Source organism: Vollenhovia emeryi, unplaced genomic scaffold (genome assembly GCF_000949405.1).
Source record: "Vollenhovia emeryi isolate VEMERY1.0 unplaced genomic scaffold, V.emery_V1.0 DF939147.1, whole genome shotgun sequence".
In the NCBI taxonomy this organism is placed as follows: domain Eukaryota; kingdom Metazoa; phylum Arthropoda; class Insecta; order Hymenoptera; family Formicidae; genus Vollenhovia; species Vollenhovia emeryi.
In genome coordinates, this window is record NW_011967219.1 from 1,330,841 (window position 1) to 1,352,234 (window position 21,394).

At 46.4% G+C, this 21,394-nt stretch overlaps 1 protein-coding gene across 4 annotated transcripts in view; it reads left to right on the forward strand.

The window, feature by feature from the left end:
* The window catches only part of LOC105566082 (ubiquitin carboxyl-terminal hydrolase 48-like), a 56,525-nt gene that overhangs the window by 18,383 nt on the left and 16,748 nt on the right, over positions 1–21,394 (forward strand). For 3 of the 4 annotated variants that reach the window (XM_012019804.1, XM_012019803.1, XM_012019807.1), the window contains 5 exons: positions 1,112–1,219; positions 3,177–3,283; positions 11,616–11,746; positions 13,314–13,433; positions 16,458–16,583. In XM_012019804.1, coding sequence (XP_011875194.1) covers positions 1,112–1,219; positions 3,177–3,283; positions 11,616–11,746; positions 13,314–13,433; positions 16,458–16,583 — 592 coding nt within the window. Of the gene's footprint in view, positions 1–1,111; positions 1,220–3,176; positions 3,284–11,451; positions 11,512–11,615; positions 11,747–13,313; positions 13,434–16,457; positions 16,584–21,394 lie in introns of those variants that run through there. The other variant, XM_012019806.1, reaches the window with a different exon arrangement.

Consider the following 21,394-nt stretch of genomic DNA (forward strand, 5'->3'; position numbering starts at 1 on the left):
AGTGCGGCATATAAGGGACCCCGTCACGGGCTGGGATGGTTCTTCCTTGACAATCAGCAGAATATGCAAAACTCATATAAAGTTTTCAGTACTGCCTGTGAATATTAGAATACAGTTTCTGTAGCGAACAAACAATAGCGAAGCTCTCTCGTCCATGGATTTCCTACTGCTAGCAATAATCGACTAAAGTAAAACATGGCATTCTTCTTAGAGTTGGAGAATCAATCCAAGTAAAGAGTGAATAATGGCACTCTTTCAAAAAGTGAAATTTCACTCCATTTGGACTGGCAGTATTTCCATTATTTCGTCGAGTAATTTCTTCACTCCAAAAAATTTAGGGAGCAGAGTAATAAAATTGGTTCGCAATGTTTTAATCGAATTACGTTCCATCTATCGTTGGTTTTTTTTACGTATCGTGGCACGCAAATTCACAAAGATTCCCGTTCTATTCCCGTGGTAGAGTCGTGTGACAGCGTACCTGGCTCGCTTCGCGAGAGATATCCGTCTTTAAGAGCATTATCTGGATGGTCGTCGGCTAGGGGGACGGCAAAAACCATCCGCCCCCTTGTGGTATGTGAAAAATGATGCACAACCCCGTCCCCTAAACATCACCTCCGGAAAGTCCCGAAGGAAACGTTCGCCGTCGTCGTTCTCGTTGTCGTCTTTCTGGTTCGTAATCCGTGAGATCGTGTCACGGACGGCTCGGCATTATCGAGAACGTTTAACTCGCTCGCAGCTACGTGGCTGCCATCCGGAGACATTGGACATTTTTGCGCGGACCCACGGAGTGACAGAACCCAGAAGCACGAAAATTATTCTTTCCGTAATAATTATGCGAGATAAAGTACCGCAAATGAGTTGTAATCTATATTAATTAAACAAGATTAACGATGGGTTATAATCACGTGATTAAGGATGTTGGATAATTATAAAAATAGAATATTATTTGAACTATTATTACAAAGATTTATAAGATAAATCTCTCAAAGCTTATACATTATTTTGTTCGCAAGACGCGCTTGAATTATTCGCCGCAACGCGATGTCATTTCTGGTTTAAATATAGTTTAAAATAGTTAGCTAACGTTCTCGTGTTTATTTCTTGATTGCAGATACGCGGAGATCTATTCGAGAACGCCACCGGCAGGCATCCAAAACGCGCCGCTCCTCTGCGAAGAGCATAAAGGATTCCTGCATAAGCCCAGAATTAACAACGAACTGTAAGTATCTCCCAGAAAACGTATTTGCTTGAAATACATGTTGCATGCTGCCTCGTTACACTCGCGCGCGAGGCCTGCGGCGGAGAATCGTATTTCGGAGGGGAAAATAAAGTCAATCGCTCGAGGGACACGGAGAGTGGCTCTCCGAGGTTTCGGGCACTTTTCCTTGGCGGGAATTTCTCGAAGGACACTATATTATAAAGCGAAAGTGCGTGACCTCCTGGCACGCCTTTCTCTCCTTCCTACGTGCCTCCGTTCTCGTTCCTCGACCCCCCTGACGTGATGGATACGCGAAAATGTCACTCGCACGCCCCCGGGGCCAACGCGCCATCCAACATCCCCCGACCATTATGCTAAACCATTGTCCACTATCTGCCTAAGATAGCCGGCGGCTTAAGTCGTCCGCTTTTCCACCGTCTCGGCGAGACCGTTAAAAAATCATTTTTGCCATCTTGTCCCTTTTCCCCTCCTCCCTCTCGCGATGGCGATTCTCGTATCTGTCGGGAATATCGGCGAATATTCGCCGATCTCTTCCGTGAATTAGCACACCGCTGTAGTTAACGCTGTATTTGAAAGTGCGATTGACCTAAATATGAAACGTACGACGTGTTGAAATCGGTCCAAGTGACAAAAAGCAGATTACTCCAATTTTTTGGCCAGTGCACCTCTCGATTCCTCTGGCAGACAAATTTACATAAACGCAGTACTTTCAGCGTCATTTTGATCACATACTATTTTATCCTACATTTAGTACCTCTTACACCTTTGAACTCTTATGTTAGTTACGTTTAACAATATTACTGCATCTGTATCATTTTGTTTTATGTATGAGGAATATAAGATTACGTCGGCGGATTATTCGGGATGAAGACGATGTGGTAAAAACACGTGCTAGAGAGAGAGAGAGAGAGAGAGAGAGAGAGAGAGAGAGAGAGAGAGAGAGAGGGAGAAAGAGGGAAATTCGTGAAACGCTGCGTAGTCTGGCTAGTATATATTTTTTCTACTTCGATTTCTCCCCTCTCCTCCTCCTTTCATCGTCTCTCCTCGATGCATCCACCATTATTCGGGCGTTAGGCAAATACACAGGAGAGACGACAAGCTCGTCCGCGCGTTTTTGCCCCCGTGAAAATTCAAATGAGACCGCGCGGCATATTGCGCTGAATCGAAATTAATGTCGCGCAACTAATTATCGGTCGAGTCATCATCGCTTCGTGCCGCCCGGGCTTCTCTTTCGTTTTCGTATTGCGAGTCGCGTTGCTGTATAATTGTCCATCGTTCCACCGAGGGACAAACGATCGCGCCAATTACCGTCTTAATCGCCCTTGATTGATCGATCATTGATACGATACGTCTCGCATGGCGTATTTTTTTAATCAGTCGTCATGAAATGTAAATTGCGAGGAGCCTAGACCGCACAAGTGCTTTTTCACACGTTGCAGTTTATACTTAATTAATGTGTGTACGATTATATAAATTTCACCAGATCAATTAATAATAACTCGCGAGCGTGTAATCTCGGCGCTACTCCGAGGATAGACAGTTTCGAAATTATGGATATTAATAGCGCAGCAGTTCGCGAAATATTATTGATTGCGTACTAACGCGAGATTCTCTCGCGATACGAGGTTCAGGAACCATGCCAGGATCGAGCGAACAATTGCAAGGGCAAAAAGCTGGAGCCGTGGCACAGCAAGAAATTTCTAATTTGCGGTATAATTAAGGGAGACGATGCAAAAAGCATTACGGATTCTACGGCGTTGTCGGAAAATCGCAAATTCCATCTTGCAAATACGTCTCTCGTCCAATCGTGCTTTCTCCCTCTCTTTCCTCCTCCCTGCCTCTCGCGTTATGTTGCTATGGATACTTTGTTATAAATATCGAGAACTTCGCTGTCGGCAGCTGCGCAAGCATCGCCTCTCGATCACAATTGCAGCGGAACGTTATTTAACTGTTGCAGGTACAGTATAGTAACCGCGGACGAATGGTCGAAACTCGTCGAATTCTACGAGGTCGATTATCCCATTGTCATAAAGAAGACTAAGGATGACTATCAGACGGATCCCGGTGAGTACAAGTACTTTTGTAGTACAAGAGATAAGATAATGTGTTGGATTGCTTATTGGATTGCTCATCGATTGTTCGCGATTTAGACCGCAAGCTGGTTTCAGCTGCGACACTTTTAAATATCGCGATATACTATACGGATTTTTGAAAAATCAACTAAATCAGTACAAGCCAAAGATATTCGATTAACAAGCATGTTTCCGATAGATGGAAGCACATAGACACCATGTATTTGCCTCCTTTTACCGCTTCTCGGCACTTTACTCGTTAAACGACTGCCCCGACGCGTGCGCGTCGGAGATATTCGCCGATAATAACCGCGATATAAAAGTTGCGCTCGGTTCGGATCGTGTTTAGCGATATATCTTATACAGATAAACGGAGAACCGTACGTGTGTCGCTACCATGAGCTTCCTACTCCGCCTCTTTCCCCAACCTAACCCAAGGAATAATGCCAGAAGACATTAGCCGCCGATTTACATAAACCCTGCCTGCCTCCTCCTCACCCCGCCCCTTCGTCCCCATCTTCTCAGTTGGCTTCTCCTCCAGGCCCCAAAGTGTCTCATTATAATTAAGAAGTATCCTGAAAATTAACTGGCAGAAAAAGCAGCGCCGCGCCGAGGGATACGGCGGGTGAGACGGCCGCAAATGGCCCTCTCAAAAGTTCCTCACCCCCTCCGTTTCACGCGACGTCCCGTTCCCGGAGTGTTTACTCCTTCGACGTCTTTGTTTCCCCCGATCACGCACGATCTGCAGAGTATAAGACCACTTTGTATCAGGCAAACTCGGTACGGATGGTCGTCGTGAAGAATGGAGCGCGTACGTTCTGAGGGGCGATCGGGATTCATTCAGGTTCTTCGGGCACGTGTCGCGGCGCTTTCTCGGACGAGCGATCCTTGTCGGCCATCTGGCAGGCAAATTGGGTCCCGATGATGCGAGAAGGGGTACGACGCTCGCGTCCTGCCTCGTGCTGACCGCCGAGGCCGCGCCGGTGTTTATCGTGTGCGCGAAGGACCGGGATCTCTAAACATCCCATTGTCTTGTCCGTCTTTCGGTCGCGAGTGCGCCACCTTTTTTTTCAAGACATTTGTCAAGACGCTCCCCCGGTTCCCTTGGAACGGCGGGAAGCTACGCGGCCGCTGCCGTCCGCCGTCGTTGCTGCCGACGACGACATCTGAATTGCAAAACCCTCGCCTCTCGTTGACGGCGAATCGAATGGCCGGTATCACGGTCGGGACACCGACAAGTCCGCCGGCCAAATGGAGATGTTCGGAGTTAAAACGACAATTTTTGCGGCCGTGCAAATGCCGAGCTAATCGGACTAAGGCTCGGTCTCACCGACGTCGCTTAACTTTAGTTTAATTCCTTCTTTGTCTCTTTCCAATTGTTACTTTAGAAAGAGACAGACACAAATTAAACTGAGATTAAAGTTAGGCGACGTTTAGCGAAGCCGGGCCTATTCTCAACGCGAAGCTTGGCTGTGGTTAACTGTACGATCAGTGACTCGAGCAGCGTAAATGTAGAAGAAAAGTCGAATGCTTGAAAAGACGATTTAATGAATTTTTTCAGTATATCTCTTGTATTACATTTATTACATCAATTTTCATAAGCGTATTTCTAGCGTATGTAGCTTTATTGCTCTCCTCGGGGTTACAAATTCATTTCCACTCGTACACTCCTACATTAACGCTGCCTTAACCTAACTAGATACGTATTTCTAGCGTTTTTACCGAATTACCTTCGCTTCTCGATGTCAATGATATTCGAGAACGCGAAGCGAGGAGGAATTACGGACAAACGGGCGATTTAGCTTATTTTGAGGACGCTCGTTGCGGACAGGAAGGGCCTCAGGGTGGACGCGAGAGAGAGAGAGAGAGAGAGAGAGGGATTGCCAAGCGCAAAAAATAGGGGGTTGCTTTTGGTGACTGATACGGCCCTGACTAACGAGTCCTAGCCGGTCGTGCTACTCTTAAAGCCTCCAAGGATCCCCTTTTCTCGCTCTCTTTCTCTCCCTTCTGTTCACTGTCTCCCTCGATCGTGGAGGCACATTAGGCACCGTCCAACCTCGTATCAATCACCCGGCTACCCCCGATACCCCCGTCGCGGACCGCCCGCTCGCCAGTTGACAGAACCGGAGGTGACGCGATTGAATACCACCCTCTACGCCTCGTTGCTCCTCCGACCGGCTCGATGACGACGGCGAGATGCTGGAAAACCTAAGCGGAGGGAAAGAAATGTTGCCTCATAGCTCGTTTGTTAATGCCTCGGTAAAGCAAAGGCCGATCCACGTCTTAATGTGAGACATCGTAATCGCTGGCTGAACCTCGGCAATTCTACCTAAGTCAAGACCGATAATTCGCAAGATGTTTAAACAAATCAAGCGGTACGTTAATTAATGTACGCTAGAATTCGTTCCGTGATTCGTAAGGTCCGCTTTAAACCCTGAGGCGACTCTCATGAATTATCGAGTTTTGTTCTTGCTTCGGACACTTCTATTGAAACTCGAAACTGTCGTACCGCGTATTTTTTTAATATAATCTGTAAAATAGATTTTTATTTTTACTTTCCGGTGATACGCATACAATACCCTCCATAAGTTTGGAAACACCCTATATTTTACAGATAAATAATGGCATAGCAGCGATCTGTGCACATGTTTGGTATAAATATGTCATAAGTCGTTTAAATAACGATATATTTACGATAAATAGCGATAATTATATAACGATATAACGATAAAAATAACGTAAAGAGCGAATTACGTCTGTCTCGAAGTGCATCTCTAGGAGATTTTCCAGCAAGAATGGAAACGTCTCCCGACTGAGTCTCTGCAAAAGTTAATCCATCGCATGCCGCGAGTATGCCAAAAGGTGGTTACTTTGGGGAATCTAAAATTTAATTTAAATCTTTATTAAAAGCTTGTCGTATGCACGTATGTATCTTCTGTTTTAGTCTTCTTTAGTTAGATAAACACTTACGAAGCAAAATACATGGATTTTATTATGTATTTCTTTCATATTACACACTTTTATAGTATTTCCAAATTTTAGAAGGTACTGTACGTACACGCAATTATTATGAAAATACTCTTCAACATTTGGGAGAAAGTATGAGATTTCAAAGAATGAGGAGGTTTCTTCTCGAATCGCGCGTCCGTCTTCCGGAAGGCCGCTTTATACGGCAGATTGAAGTTGATTCCAGAAACGCGAGCGGCGCGTTGCCGCTCGCCGTTTCGTTTCTTCGAAACGTCGCTCGTAAATATCGCTTAGGCGCCAGGCGGCACCACAAATCAGGCGTGTTCATAGCGTAGGTACGGCACTGGTTGTATCGCAAAACCGATGAGGAACGAGTGAGCAAGACCAAGAAAACCGTGCACGCGGGGCAGACAGACGGGGGCAGAAACTGGCGACGGCGGTGGCGGTGGCGGACGACGGGTAGGAGAGACCGGCCTCGAATTAATATTCGGACGGCGATTTAGATTTAGAACACGAATTTGCTGATTAGTTCCCTCCCCGAGAATGCGGTCGCCTACGTTGCAGCGGACCGTCCGTCCTTCCATAAACGTGCGGCTAGGGCGGGGGCTGGAACGGGCCTGGATTCGAGATTTAGTTTCCTGAGGGGGTTGAACTTACCAAGGGGTCAAACGATTCAGGAGAGACATTTGTTAGCCCCCTGTCCCCACTCTGCGACAAGTGCGCCGGACACGTCTTAATATATACATCCGCTGACCAATGGACATGCCCTTATGAGCCGCGCTGCCGTGCGGTCAAAGTCGCTGCACCGTAATGGATACTGACTCCCGCTCTTGCAACTTTTTCGCCCGAAAACTTACAGCCCCGAGGCATGCCGCCGTTAGAGCGCTGTGCCATTTGATTAAGAATTTACTTCGACGCCGATCCCATTCCCTCGCCGATAAACGCTCGAGCTTTCACTGAACGGAAACTGGGAGTGCAATCGTGATTAATCACGCGTTAACTTCACCGAATGAGGTAACCTTCTCAACTATCTCGCGTGTTGAAAGAGGAAACAATTCTGCACTTATAACTTTAACCGTTTCGCCACGGTTTAACTAACTAATGGCACCTTTCTGCTTGTCTACTATTTATTTCATTTGCATCGCTCCGAGCGAGGATCGATAGCTCATTTTTTATCAACGCGTAGATATTTTCATTTTTTTTTTTCACGACAACCAATATATAGGATAAGAAAAGGGAGGTTTAGCAAAAAACATTAGCGTGCGGGAAACGGAAAAGGCAGCGTTTTCGCGTAATCGCGCAGGAAACGAGTAGAGTCGGGCAGGACAAATTTCGCAGGGACGAATTAGCGCATCCTGCCGCTGGGTTTCTCGGTGCGCTCCCCCTCGCTGCTTCTGTTATCCCGAAGGAGATCCCCACTTGTCCGTGGACCTACGGGGGGTCCTTTTCCTCCAGGATTAAATGGAGCGCCTAGATGACCGATGCTCGTCCTCCAGTAGCGGTGGAGTGCGCGGAGCGTGATGCGAGGGTGGAGAACGGGGGCGGGGAGGAGGATGGGGCGGAAAACAAGATAAAACAAGGATAAGGCTCGCTCCCGGATCCCCTCTTCCTAGGACGCGTCTTCCGATCCCGTCAGAAGGAGACCCTCGATAATCTGGAGGTGTCTAATCGTCTATATCGCTTGATTTAAACCGCCGCGTTTGTCTGCCGTCCCAACTTGGTCCCCTCGCGTTGCAGAAAGTTTTCAAATGGTATACCGTCGCGCGTACTTCAATCGTCGTTCGTTCCACCGTGTGCAACAAAAGGGATAAGATGAAATGACTCGGTGCGGCGAAACATTAACGCCGCTAATTTGTCATCGCCGCGTGACAAATTTTCCGACTAAGAAAAATATTATCTTTGCGTTCTGCTCGCGAGCGAGCTTGAAACATACGCACCGAGGAAAACCGGAGAGCTCGTTAGTTACGGCAGACACACCTCGTTGCGTGTTCGTCGCTCCGAAGCCAGCGATTTGCAAAGTAGAGGCGAAACATCTCGCGTTTAATTAACGAATTCGTTGATCATCGCGGAGTACTTGATCAGCGAACGCAATTCGCGTCGCAAGAGACAGCGTCCTTCTCCCTCCGCCCCCCCCCTCTCTCTCTCTCTCTCTCTCTCTCTCTCTCTCTCTCTCTCTCTCTCTCTCTCTCTCTCGATCTCTTCATTTGTCGCAGGGTGACAATCGCATTTTGCGGATTTCAGGAGAGACGCGTAATGCCGTTGAATGTCCTCGCTGCTGTTGGCTCGGTGTCATCCCGTAAGAGGATTAGATCTCGACTTTGTTGTGGTTCTCGAAGACGTTCGTTAGCGAAATCATTATTAGCATGTCGATCTTTCTCGGTTACCGCGATGCTGCGCGTTGGAGGCGTCTGCACCGAATCACGTTTCAGAGATTCGACTTGATTTTGGCTGCCAATTACTGGCGCTCGCTAGCGGGCGAATTGGTCCAAAAAATTAGCAGCTCGAAGTTGAAATCGGAAGATATATTCTACTTGTTGTCATTTTTGTACAACGGCTGTACCCCGTTTAATTATACGACCGTAACTAGCTTATTATTATATCAAGCACATCTCGACTGTTGGCTGTTGCTGAATTCAATTAATTTAACAATACAGTTGACAAAACACAAAGTCATTATTTACTCTCTTTTACTGGGGCGAGCAGTTCTTCTTTTCTCTCTCCCGGAAACTCCGAAGAATTCGAAACATATTTCGGGAAGGGTGAACGCTTCTCGTCGTCGAGTCACGACGGTTGGGGGAACATCAATCTTTCATTCACGGGGTGACTCGGGAGTTATGAATGAAAGTCGTTCAGCCCTTTTAATATAATAGCGAACCCGGTGTCTTTTCGCTTAACGCGCTTTCGATTTTGATCGAAGAGTTTTCCGGGGGACTCCGTGCGTCTCCTGTCTCGACTTGAACTTAATTCAAGTTCAATATGCTTGTACTTTCATTGCCAAAGATTTTATTCTTTCATTTGATTGTAGGAATCAATTCGAATTAAACGGACACACAAATAATCTAGTACGGAAATTCCCAAGGGATTCAAGTCCTTCGATGGCTATCCGCATTAGCAATATCTCGTTTCGATTTAACGTCCGAATGTTAGCGCCCCTTCGTTTCACGATTCTTCTCCGTCCGTCCGCCGACGGTTCGCGCTAAATGAGACCTCGTCCTACCGATTCGCCCACTCATTTCAGCGTATCTGTAATCACGGTGTAATTGCTTTCCTTGATCGATGATAATCAATCGGTCGAAGTGTGATTAGCACGATGATTAGATGGCCACTCGACTCGTCAATGCCGAAGAAAAGACCCTGGACATCTTAATTAAACGTAACTAATTGGATAAAATTCTCTCTAGCTACTTGTGTGATATATTTTGATTATCGTGAGCCAAAGTTTTTCTCTTTTTCACTGTGTATAATGAAAATTGAAATACGATCTTATTCAAACTTTTGCAAAAACGCAGATATTAAAATAACTTTGAAGATAATGATATTAATAAAACTTCTGCTTACGATATTTGATATTTTCTAACGACGAAAACTGCACTTATCGTTCATGTATTTATATTTCGGGGATGCGAGATCGCGGCGTAATTTGACGCTCGTTTGCCAAAAGTTTTACATTCGCAGTTCCAAGAGTTCTGAGCGCGGGCCGTTTAACCGGGTCTAAATAAAATCCGAAGGCATCTGACTCTTCGACTCTCCCGAAACTTCTTCCACGTCGACATCGCGCAAGTTTCCGCTCCGTTTCGACGCTCGTTTATGGTTTGATTGCTCTTCGATGGCACTTTAGGGAAATACACCGGGTCTTGTTCGCATCGCCCGTTAGTCTTACACAAACCGTCGGATTTTTCTGTATTATTTGCCAATAAAATAGCCCCTCTGCCGACTCGTCCCTTGAAACGCTCGCGCGAGAGCATTCTTATGACGAAAAGTCGGAAAGTTTATGCGAACGGAATGTAATTGATCGTACCTTGAGTTAGGCGGGAGATTGGCCGTTGTCGGTCGGCTGGAAAAGTGTCGGCCAGCATTCTCGATAGGCAGGCACTGTTTGTAGTACGTCTGAAGAGATTTGCATTCGCGACCCTACGAATCTCTCATTAGCTTAAGCTTCCCGTATTTCCGATTAAACCCGATAGCAAACGATCCTATCGCACGGACATCCCCGCGCCGGCGGGTAATTAGGAATTCGACGGGAGGACCTTCGAATTCATTTGGCGTGCGGGTCCTTCCGTCCTATCCTTCGTTACCGTTGCGGGAAATTAGCTGCGCGAACGGACGTTCGTCGTTCCCGATCCGCCCCCGCTCGCGGCGACAGGGCAACGATCAACATTTATTCTTCTCGTTTGCGAAATCTTCTCTCTCGCCGCGAGAGAAAGTATATCGAGCGCGGCGCTCCGCGTTAATCTCCTTGACTCGTTAATGGGCAAGTAGCTTCTTACAGCGCTCTCTTATTGGCCCCTACGAGCCGGTAATTAGCGGTAACGCGGGGGTGGAGACGCGAATTCGCATTCAGCCGGGGTCACGATTCCTCCTCCCGCGTTTCCCACCGCCGGAAAACTGTCTGAACATGACGTAACACTCTGAGAGTAACGCTCGGATACGAGCTTTGGCTCCGGACCGGCCGAAGCGCTTTTTGTGCTGTCCGGCCAGCAACAATGGCCGCTTCTTACGCCACCCTGGTCACCGTATATTATTAATTACTGTATTAATCTCACCGGCCGTAAGCAATCTATTATACATGGGATAAGAGCCACCACCGACATCGCCGCGCCATCCACCCGCCCGCCCGCCCGACGCGCACCCTCTAACTTGACTTTCTAACTGCCGCCCCGGTCCTCTCTCTCGATGAGGGCTCGACGAGGCCAACGAAATCTGACCCCCGGGGGTGTTAATAGCGGCGTGGCGTCGCGTCGCGTTGGACCGCGTCAAGTTTAAGTTTCCGTATTGTTGCGGAGATCGCATGCAGCTTGATGTATGTATACACGGAGAGAATTTTTTCCGTAAAATTACTGTAAAACCCTCCAAATTGGGACTAGAGGTTTTAAATAAGAATATAGTTTGTATGAAACTTTCGCGTTTATGTATGGGTGTGATGTATTGTAGATGTGTGTCCGTGTGGTTATATAGGCTGCGTTTCGTGTTTAGATGGCGCACACCATCACAGGTGAGGGGTCCTCTTAAAGGAAAGAAGAAGGAATTATCAAGGTCTACATCGTGATGAAGCAAATATCTAGAAAATATTTGCTCTAAAAAATAATAAATGTTTCCAAACGCATCGAACGTCACGGTAGTGTCTTTTGTTGTTTCAGGCCTGTGCTCTGCCTGCATGTTAGCGAGGTTCGAACAGGAACGTCTAGAAAGCTTGAAGTACGATAGGGCGACAATCTACGTCAAATGTATTGACGAAAATGAGGACTCCAAGACGGACAACGATTACGAGGTAAAGCAAAAATATTTTAAATAAATTATTTAAGAAATTACAGTACGAATAAAGATTGTTAAAAAATAATTAAGAAGGCAATTTGAAAGTTCGGCACGTATGACCGGATGATCGTCACTTCGGCATCAATTCTATAATATACATGGGGAGAGAATTTTCTCTTAAAATTTATCCTGAAAATCATGTAACCGTGGGACAACATGGTATTTTGAAGAACTGTATGAGAGCTTTTTTGAAATTTTACCATACATTTTATTAGTAATTATACTTACAAGGGAACGGTCGGAAGTGTCTCACCGATTTCGATGCGCTTCGCATATGTTCTAGAGCATAAAAAAATATTAGATCCGTATTTTTTTAGCGGTTTTTCTCGACGTTTAGGGGGTGAAACAGCCCCTTGAAAATAACCGATTTTTTTCATTTTTTATGAATATCTTCTAAAATATAAGGTGTATGAAAAAATGTTTTAGACAAATGTTGTTTTTAAACTTCTGCGTTGAAAAAAAATTTTAATTTTTAAAAAATAATGGGGTGGGAGTAAATTAAAAAATTTGACATTTTTAAACAATGTGATTACGCTATTGTGAAGACTATGAAAAACAATAAAACGTTTGTCTAAAACAGTTTTTCATAAACCTTATAGTTTCGAAGATATTTATAAAAAATGGAAAAACCCGTTATTTTTGAGGGGCTGTTTCACTCCCTAACTGTCGAGAAAAGCCACTAAAAAATACGGGTCTAATATTTTTTATGCTTTACAACATATCCGATGCGCATCGAAATCGGTGAGGGACACTTCCGTTCCCTTGTTAGTATGCATTTTATTAGTAGAACGTACGGTTTTCAGAGTAAATTTTAAGAAAAAATTCTCTCCCCGTGTACAGTTACGTTCAATTTTTCATGGAACGATACGCTTTGTAACATAATCTGTTATCATTGTGACAAAACGGTAATGTCGCTTATTCCTTTTTCTCGCACGCGATACATGTAGTAAAATTGAAAATCTTATATCGCGTATATGTGCATGTACGAGTTATACTCGCTCGTTCGGACGAAGGAAATTTTGTTAATGGGCCGACGTGCCGAGTCATCGAGTGTCCTGGAAGCGGTCGTCTTTCCAGATTAATTCTAACCGATAACGGCGAGTTGATGCCATCTCACGCATTTCACGATGTAATAAGTATTATTACGTCTCTGCTCAAAGTGACCTTAAAAGATATCTGCTTCCTTTTACGTAGGCTCGCTTTTGATTCACGCTGATTTAGAAATCATTGTGGAGAACCGCGTTCAAACGCGACTAACTGAACTATATTCTTTCTTCTGTGTTCTATATTTTTTTTATGTGCGAAAGTACCAACGAATAAAAATATAGAATGGGAGAAGATATTTTATATTATATTCGCGATTACATTATTACATTATTTTATAACATTTATGTTAAAGAGAATATATGTATTAAAATAGGACAAACGTCGTCAATGTTTGACATACTAAAAGATGTTAGTCCTGCAAACGTTTATTTAGCTAGGCTTTTGATACGATCGGATTTTTCGAACGTTTGCCATAGGTAGCGTCAAAAAAGCCGAAGATGGAAAAGGCACGTCCGTCACGAAGTAGGAGAAAATTAAAAGGATCTCACGAGCTCAAAGTGTCTTCTGAGATTACTTTGAAAGAACTCAAAGTAATGGTAAGTGTTTTGTTAATATATTTATGTACTGCGATATATGTGACTGATTTAAAGCTGGTATTTATGTAATGATGAAGGCTTAGTATAGCCGAAACGTCTATTAATTCGAAGAATAAATTAATTGTAAATTTTTTAAAATAACATCTATTAAGGCTCGTCAATATGGCCTGTTATTAGTTTATATTTGTTTTTACAAGATACGAGCGGAAGAGTCACTCTCTTATTATAATTAATATATTTAGTTGTAATTTAGTTGTAATACCAATTTTGCTACTTACGAGATAAAAGACAAGTATCCGGAAATATATAAAAATGACACGGCGTGATGTGTCTTGAATTCCGGATTCAATTTCAGATTTCTTTCGTCCTATAGAAAATTGCATCCGACGTAGATCTAGAGGGGTGCAAAAATTATGAGTAGCGGCGCGGTGACAATTGCTCGCGTGAAAGAAATCGGAAAAAGTCCATCCGATATCTTGATCTGTTTGCGCTCGCCACCTGCCGAAAGCGGACCCGGGATAATCAATCAATTTGCGGCGCAAGTATTTTACGGCGCGGTCTTATTGTTCGAACCGAAATGGGACGAGACGCGAGCGCCCGAAGCCGGCCGCTACCCTCCCGGCCTGGCTATCTCTCGGTCCGGTTGTCCGTTCTCCGACTCGTGCTGGACGAAAGAGTAGTAAAGCGTAGTTATGGCTGGTTAGCATATGCTCGGGCCCCGGCAGTGTGCTTAAACTATTAAGCGTATTTATATTGCGAGGCCGTAGCCATCTCCTCCTCCTCCTCCCCCTTCTTTCCGGCGGAGCCACTGGCAAAAACCCGAAAGAGCATAAACCTCGCGCTAATAACAGGTCTCCAACTTCTCCACTCCACTTCACTCCACTTCGCTCCACTCAACCTTCCATTTGACTCTTTCTCCCGGCTCGGTCTTTCTCCCTCTCTCTCTCTCTCTTTCTCTCTCCCTCCATCTCGCGCGCGGAGCTCCTCTCTATCTGTTCACCGAGCTCTCCTTCGAGCTCCAATTTTTCTTCGTGCCTCTTTCACCCCGTGTGGAACACACGTCCCCTTTTAATACCCGCCCGCGAGAGCGGCTGTCGGCGTCAATGGAAATACGAGACCCCGATCTCTTCTTCTTCTTCTTCTCATTCATTGTCGCTTTCCGTGTCTTTCGACTTGATTTCGTCTCTCGTTTGACGAAAGTCAATAATCAAAATAAGTCGTTCGATCGAGCCGAGATCGTCGTTTTAGCTGCTGCAATTCGTAGGAGCGAAATCTCATCAATAATGTTGGGAGGGAAAAATGATACACTTTGAAAGCGCGCAAAGGACGTTTTTGTCCCATTGGAAAATCCCGCGGCGTCACGATTCAAGGGTGTCACTGTTTGCGGATTGGTTCTCGCACGTTTGACAAAAATGCGGGCGAGTCACGCCGCGCGCTCGTTGTCTTTTTTTTACCGTTGTGCAAAAAAGCCGCCAATAAAAATGTTTGAGTTTCATGGTCGAATGCAGTTATGTCGCGGAGCTAGCGGGCAAGCAAATCGGGACAATAGCGGCTACCGCTGATCTTCGCCGGCGCGCGGGCAGGCTTTACGTAATCGCGGTGTAACGCCTATGAAGTGTGGCTGCCTGTAAATATTACTTTCCAGCACATTCCGTGTCACCAGTTCCATTTTTTTCCCCCGCGCCGTTCGGTACCGCTCGATCACCTTTCTTACTCTCGTTGCGCCGCGGCACGGACGCCATGGCATCGGGACGAAAAAACGTTCGTCCACGCGGATAGCTCGTTCCACGGGAAAATTACGGCCGGCAAAAACGCGGCCGAACGGCCGCGTCGGATTTTTCACGGGTAGATTGGAAAGCAAATCGTAGAAGTCGTTGAAGAGAGAGTGAGAGAGAGAGAGAGAGACACAGGTCCTAGGGAGCTCGCGTTATCAATTGCAGCTGTCGAGATTATATCCGTGAGGTAATCCGTCGTCGCGGTTCCGGCTCCTGATGAGTGGCGGATCCTTTCTCCGTCGGGATACGTAAATATCAAAAGTTGCTCAACCCCGGGGGCAGTTTGGCCTCCCGCCGCCGCTTCGCAACCTTGTTAAATCCACCTCTATTTATCGCGCTCGTTGGGCGCCTTCCTTTAACGAGGAAGCCTCGAGGTTCTCTGACCCTGATCACCTCTTCTTGCACTCCTCGTGCCCGTCGCTCTCTCTCACACACTCTCTCTCTCTTCTGTTGTACAAAGTCCGGCGAGACATTTACGACATATGAGGATAACGCACACTGTCGATCGAGCGACGATAAAATCCGCGACGACCCGTGCCTCCGTTTACGTTATTTCAACGGGGAATAATTTGACGAAAAGTGATTGTTGCACGCCCAAACACGCGCGATGCGAGCGCAATCGTGCGTACGCTCGTAATCGTCTTTTTGTACACCCTAGCCCGCCCCCTCGGTCGCTTCCCGGCGCCCTCGCGGTGCCTCTCCTCTCGTTCCTCCACCCGGGCTCCTCCTTGGCTCGGCTCGGTTCAGTTCGACTCGACGATCGTAAAACAGAAACCGAGATACACGTTCTCGCACCGACGCCGAGGACAAGCCAGCGCGGCGCAAGCTATCCCTCCACGCAACATTACGCGGGTTCCACAAATTAAGCAATTACCGAGGCTCACGCTCGTCTCTCGCGCACTCTACCACTTCTAGAATCTCAAATAGCCCGCCCCGCATCGTTTTTCCGCACGGCCGCAAACTTCGCTCTACGAGCTACCTTTCGCGTTCGTGTATTGAAATACATTTCAGGTGTCTTCGGGCGTAGCCAATCCTGACGGGAAACAAAAGCGTACGTGTTGTCGGCTTCTTAACGGAAGTAATCACGTACCTTTACGTTTCGTCTGAAAAGACTAATTATTTACGCTCGATCGACATATTCATTTGAAGAAGAACTTAGAGACCGATGAAATTGTTTTCTCTTGTTTAATTGTATCGCGGTTTAATTTCATTCGGTATAAGTAAGATGAAATTCTGCCTTTTGTTTCAGACGATGCAGATTTGCGGGGCTGGGCCGTACGATCAGCATTTAATGCTAGGAGAACACGAACTCATCGACGACAATTTGAGCCTGGCCGCACTCGGAATATTTCCTGGAGCTTTACTTACGCTAAAGGTAAGTTTCGATTTCACGCGCGTGTTTACGCCCGCTATATTTTTCTCTCGTCATTTTGATTCTTTTATCTCTAATCTATCTTTTCTATAACGAAGATTCAAGCCCGATCTAAAGTCCGATTTTAGAATCGTTATGTGATTGCCCTACACTTGAAAAGGACCGGAATTCACGGTCGAAACGCTATGTTTTTAACAAAGAAACACTTTTGCCAGTTGCGTCGAATAATTTCTTAACCTTTGTTGTTTTATTCACTGACGAAGAAAAAATTTTCAACTTCATATGTTTTATCTTTTTTATGTCTGAATTTTACAAGTTGAGCACAGATCGAATCGGGAGAAACAAAAGTTGTCGCCAAAATGAAAGAAACTACTTTTCGACAATCTGATCGATACGAGTCTTTTTTGTAAAATAAAATTACATAGTGTAGGAAAATTGATAACCGACACAACTGGCTATTTCAATTAGAGACAATTTATTGCGAAAAAATATCACCTCGGCCAGGGTTTGGACCTGGACTTTCCTACACTCTAGACCGGCGTCCCACCAATTCGACCACTGAGGAATATTATTATATAATTATAAGAATTCAGGGACATTCCGTGCGCGAGTGTCCTCGAGCTCAATCAAGCGTACGCTTATTAAGTTTACGTTATTATAAATCTGCTTTCACACGCGGCGGCACGCATTGATGCGTGCTGATCTCTTCGTAAATAGAGAGTAAAAGCACTTGGGATTCTACGCTTTATCGTTTAATGTTTTACGATTCATTCGGCGCGCCGCCTCGATGGTCCGCAGCGACGTCTTGATCGTCGTTACAACGATACGTTTGTTCCGCCTGACTAGCGGACAGTGACAAACAGATGCAATTTAGATTTAAGATCTAGCCACTGTTTCCCTTAAGTTCGAGACAATGGATAAGTAACCGGGGCCGGCAATGGCCTCCCAGATAACGACGCCAAGAGCAGCGTTTTCGCGCCGGGATTAACCGAAAATGCCTTATTTGAGATTAGAAGTGTTAACTGCCGTGCCTTCCCGCAGCCTCGGGAGAGAGTGAAGTCGTTAGAAATTGCAGCTTATCCCGAGAAGGAGCTTATACTCCGGCGAATCTACCTGCTACTTCCGCCGGTGTGCAAGCGCAAATGAACGTTACAACTCGTTGTAATATTCTTTGCCGATAAATTGCAAGAAAGTCTTACAGTTCGCGGAACGTTATCGTCGTTAACTTGCAACTTGATCGCCAATCGGGCCCGGGCGTCCGACTTGACTTTATACGTGAGAAACGCGCGACAATGATATCGCGTCTACACGCTTATCCATGCCACGTTGTTTTCGCACTCCTCGTGCGGAACGCGCTGTCCAACCCTCGCGGGTTTTTGCCGAGAGCAGCCGTCTGCGAAACGGCGCGGCGTCGCGGAGAAAAATTCTCGGTGCTCTCTCGTTCGGCGGAATAATTCCAGGATTCCGATACATTCCTCGGTTCACAGTCGACTAACTTTATGAAAGCAACCGGTGAGCTGAGCGAGCGAGCGCTCGGCATCAGCGACAGAAAGTCTCAAAACCGTTAACCCAAGTCGCGCTATCCTACGTTCGGGAAGAACAAAGAGGGCAAGGGGGGAAAGGGACGGAGAAAGAGAGAGAGAAAGGTAGAGGAGACGCGGCCTCCTCGCTGGACTGGTTCACCGGTTGCGGTTGCACTAGCTGCGAATTCTAATTGCTATCTTGCCTCGGAGAATCCAGTTTAGTCAACCTGCCGACGTTTCTACCGATTGAAACGCTCCGATGGGTTTTGCGGTTTCCAGAAAAATTTCTTCCCGCATCCCATCGCGCTGATTACCGTCGACGTGACAAAGTTTTACGACAAATGGCTTATCATTCTCCTTCCCCCCTGTTTTTTTTTTTTCGAGCAATATAAGTCCGATCGAATCGGCCGTGATAAAAGTGTTTAACTTTCGCTCTGCGTTTTGTTCTCACACGGATCTCGCGGTTGGTGTAATTGCTCCGGAATTCTATATGTATACCGTACGAAACGGCAGGGGACTGTCGATTCTCGTGGTCGGAATATAACGACGGTGATAAATCCCAAGGCACGTCTAGCTGCTTTTAACTATCGTTAACCATAACGTGACTGAAAAGTACATAACGGGCGGGTAATTATTTGCGGTTATGCGAACAACCGTGGGCCGACTGCCGATGTGCAAGAAGCTCCCTCGAGAACGAGATTGTTTCGCGAAATCTTCCGTCGTAAAATCCGCTCGTTCGCCGGACGACGAACTTAATGTGACTCAAAAGCATAATGTATAATCGCATAAACCGGAGTTAGGTTGTTCCGATCGGCTGTTCCCGTACTTAAACCGTATCGTTCAGGAGAGACTTGCCTTTCCCGGGCAATCGCTACGTTCCGTTTGCCCTGAAAATCCCGTCCAAGTTGCTTCATTCCGGGATATATGTATGTACGTGCGAAACTGTTATCGAGAGCACAGGAAATTTCAATTTCTTATTTAGTCTGAATTTTTCGAGAGAAGAAAGCGCAAGAACACAATGGATTCGGAGCGGCGTTGAGATTAAACTCTTCCGCGCTCCTCTCAGACCTGCCTCGCGATATCAAACGATATATCGAAATTGTCAGGATGCTCTATCTGCGGCGGATAGACCGGATTAAAGCGTTTCAGGCAAGGTTAGTCCTTGATTTTGCTACCGGTCCAGCACCGTGGCACGCACAATGATCGGGATGACTTGCGGCGTAGATCGGTGATCGAGTGTCTCGCGAGATATCAGCTACCGCTCCGTCATCGTCCGTGCAATAATTCAAGGTCGTCCGAGTACAAAGTTAATATATCTTGCCACGTATCTACATTATATCACTACCTTTTTTTTTCGGTCGATCCGGTCGACCGAAGGAGATCAACGACATTACGTCGCGCGAGGTCGATCGTCTTTCTCTTTTCTTTCATGTCACTTTCGCTCTCCCTACCGTTCCCTTTCCACCATCCGGTTTGTTTGCGCGCTTTTATGAGCGCGTTACACGTCATGATTAATCGATCTTTCTTCGTCGCAAATGGATCTCTCTTCCAAGTAGTCATTGTATTCGGTCTTAGCTTACGTGTGCCGTGAGCGTTGTGCAGCTTTCGAAGCTCAATTGTTAATTGCGACTCGGAATGAACGCACGAAATTCTTGACGCAGCTTGACAAGGCAGATTGCATTTTTGTTCGATCCGCGATTCGCGCGTACCTTTTAAACAAAAAAAAAAGCGAGCCGTCTCGCGTTAGAGATAAAGATATTAAGCAACGGCATGCGCCGAGCTATAATTAACGCGCGACGAGATATTAATGAAGACACGTACATTCGTTTTCGCTTTGACGAAATAAACGTCGTAATCGAGGACAAGGACGATAAAGGCGATAAAGAATAGCAACAAAGTTGTGCACAATGTCGGACGGCTAGGCTGTTTTTGATCCACCCTTAATTTTTCCCCATTTTTTTGCAATTCCTCGTCAGACTGCTCTTCATGGCTGATCGACCGGGGTCTTTAGAGTCGGTCGGTCGAGTCTCCAACGGGCGGCACCCGCGTTTGATGTCGTGTGACGAATGTCCGCGTTGGACGCGCTCGCCTTCCTCCTTCTCCTCCTCCTCCACCTCCTCCACCTCCTCCCCCTCCCCCCTCCTCTTCCTCCTCCTCCTCCTCTTCCTCCTTCTCCTCCTCCTCTTCCTCTTCTTCCTCCTGCCCTCCCGTCCCGTTTCCCCGCTTTCTATGCTCCTCTTTCTTTCGTACCCGCGTTTCGTTCTCGCGCTCTCCCTCCCGCCTGTCTATTCTGCGATCCTTCCATCGCGGTTCATCCCGCTTCCTCGTACAAGAGAGAATCCCGTATGACGGACTCGGACGAGTCTCCCTTCAGGAGCGCCAACAGAAAATTGGAAACATCCGATAGGGCCCGGCTGCCGCCGCGCCGCGGCCACGATAAAAAGATACGTGCCGCCGCTCCGCGTCGGAACCGGCCCGCAAAATATGCCGATCCGTCGTGGATCCACGCGGAACAGTCACGCGGTCGGGCTCTATGCGCTTCGCAGACCCGTAGATTTTCGCAATCCCGTACCTCCAGCCGGACGTTTCGCTTTAACTCGCACCTCGCCTTCGTCGACCTTAGAAATTCATTATTTCCTCGATTAAATTGCCGCCTCTTAAATCCTCGTTACACGGAGGTTGAAAAATGAAAGTACGATTTGTAGCAGTAACGAGCAAAGATGAATTTCCGTAACGCGATCTGGACGCGGCGAGCATACTTGCTGGTAAGTAGTAATTAATCATAATCAGCGCGCGCATATTTAACGACTGGTTTAACAATGTCGAGTGCCATGTTATTCTATTAAATGTGCACTTTTCATCGACTTACGCGCCGATTTCTCCCTTACGTTTGTCCTCCTGCTGGAAAAGCTGGACACGTGTTTATCCTTACTTTTCTTCTCTCCGCTCCCGCTCCGCCTGCTATATTCTACCGACAAACGAGAATCCCGTTTACACGAGAGGTCGAAGCAAGACCGTTCCGAGTTCTCTCCAACCAACGACAGTAAATGTGCCCTCTCGTGCAGGTAATGGCGACAATTATCCGCGTCGGTGAACTCGGCATTAAAATCGAATCATAACAACCAGGCCTGACCGGCCGAAAAGTTACCTTTCCGATTCAGTGTGCTCTTCAAGATCCATAAATCCTTATTGAGTCTTCCTGCATAAACCACAAAGTATCCCAAGTAATAACACTAGACGCGCACGTTCAGTCTATGATTCTTTCATGATTATTCTCGTTTCCGTTTCGTT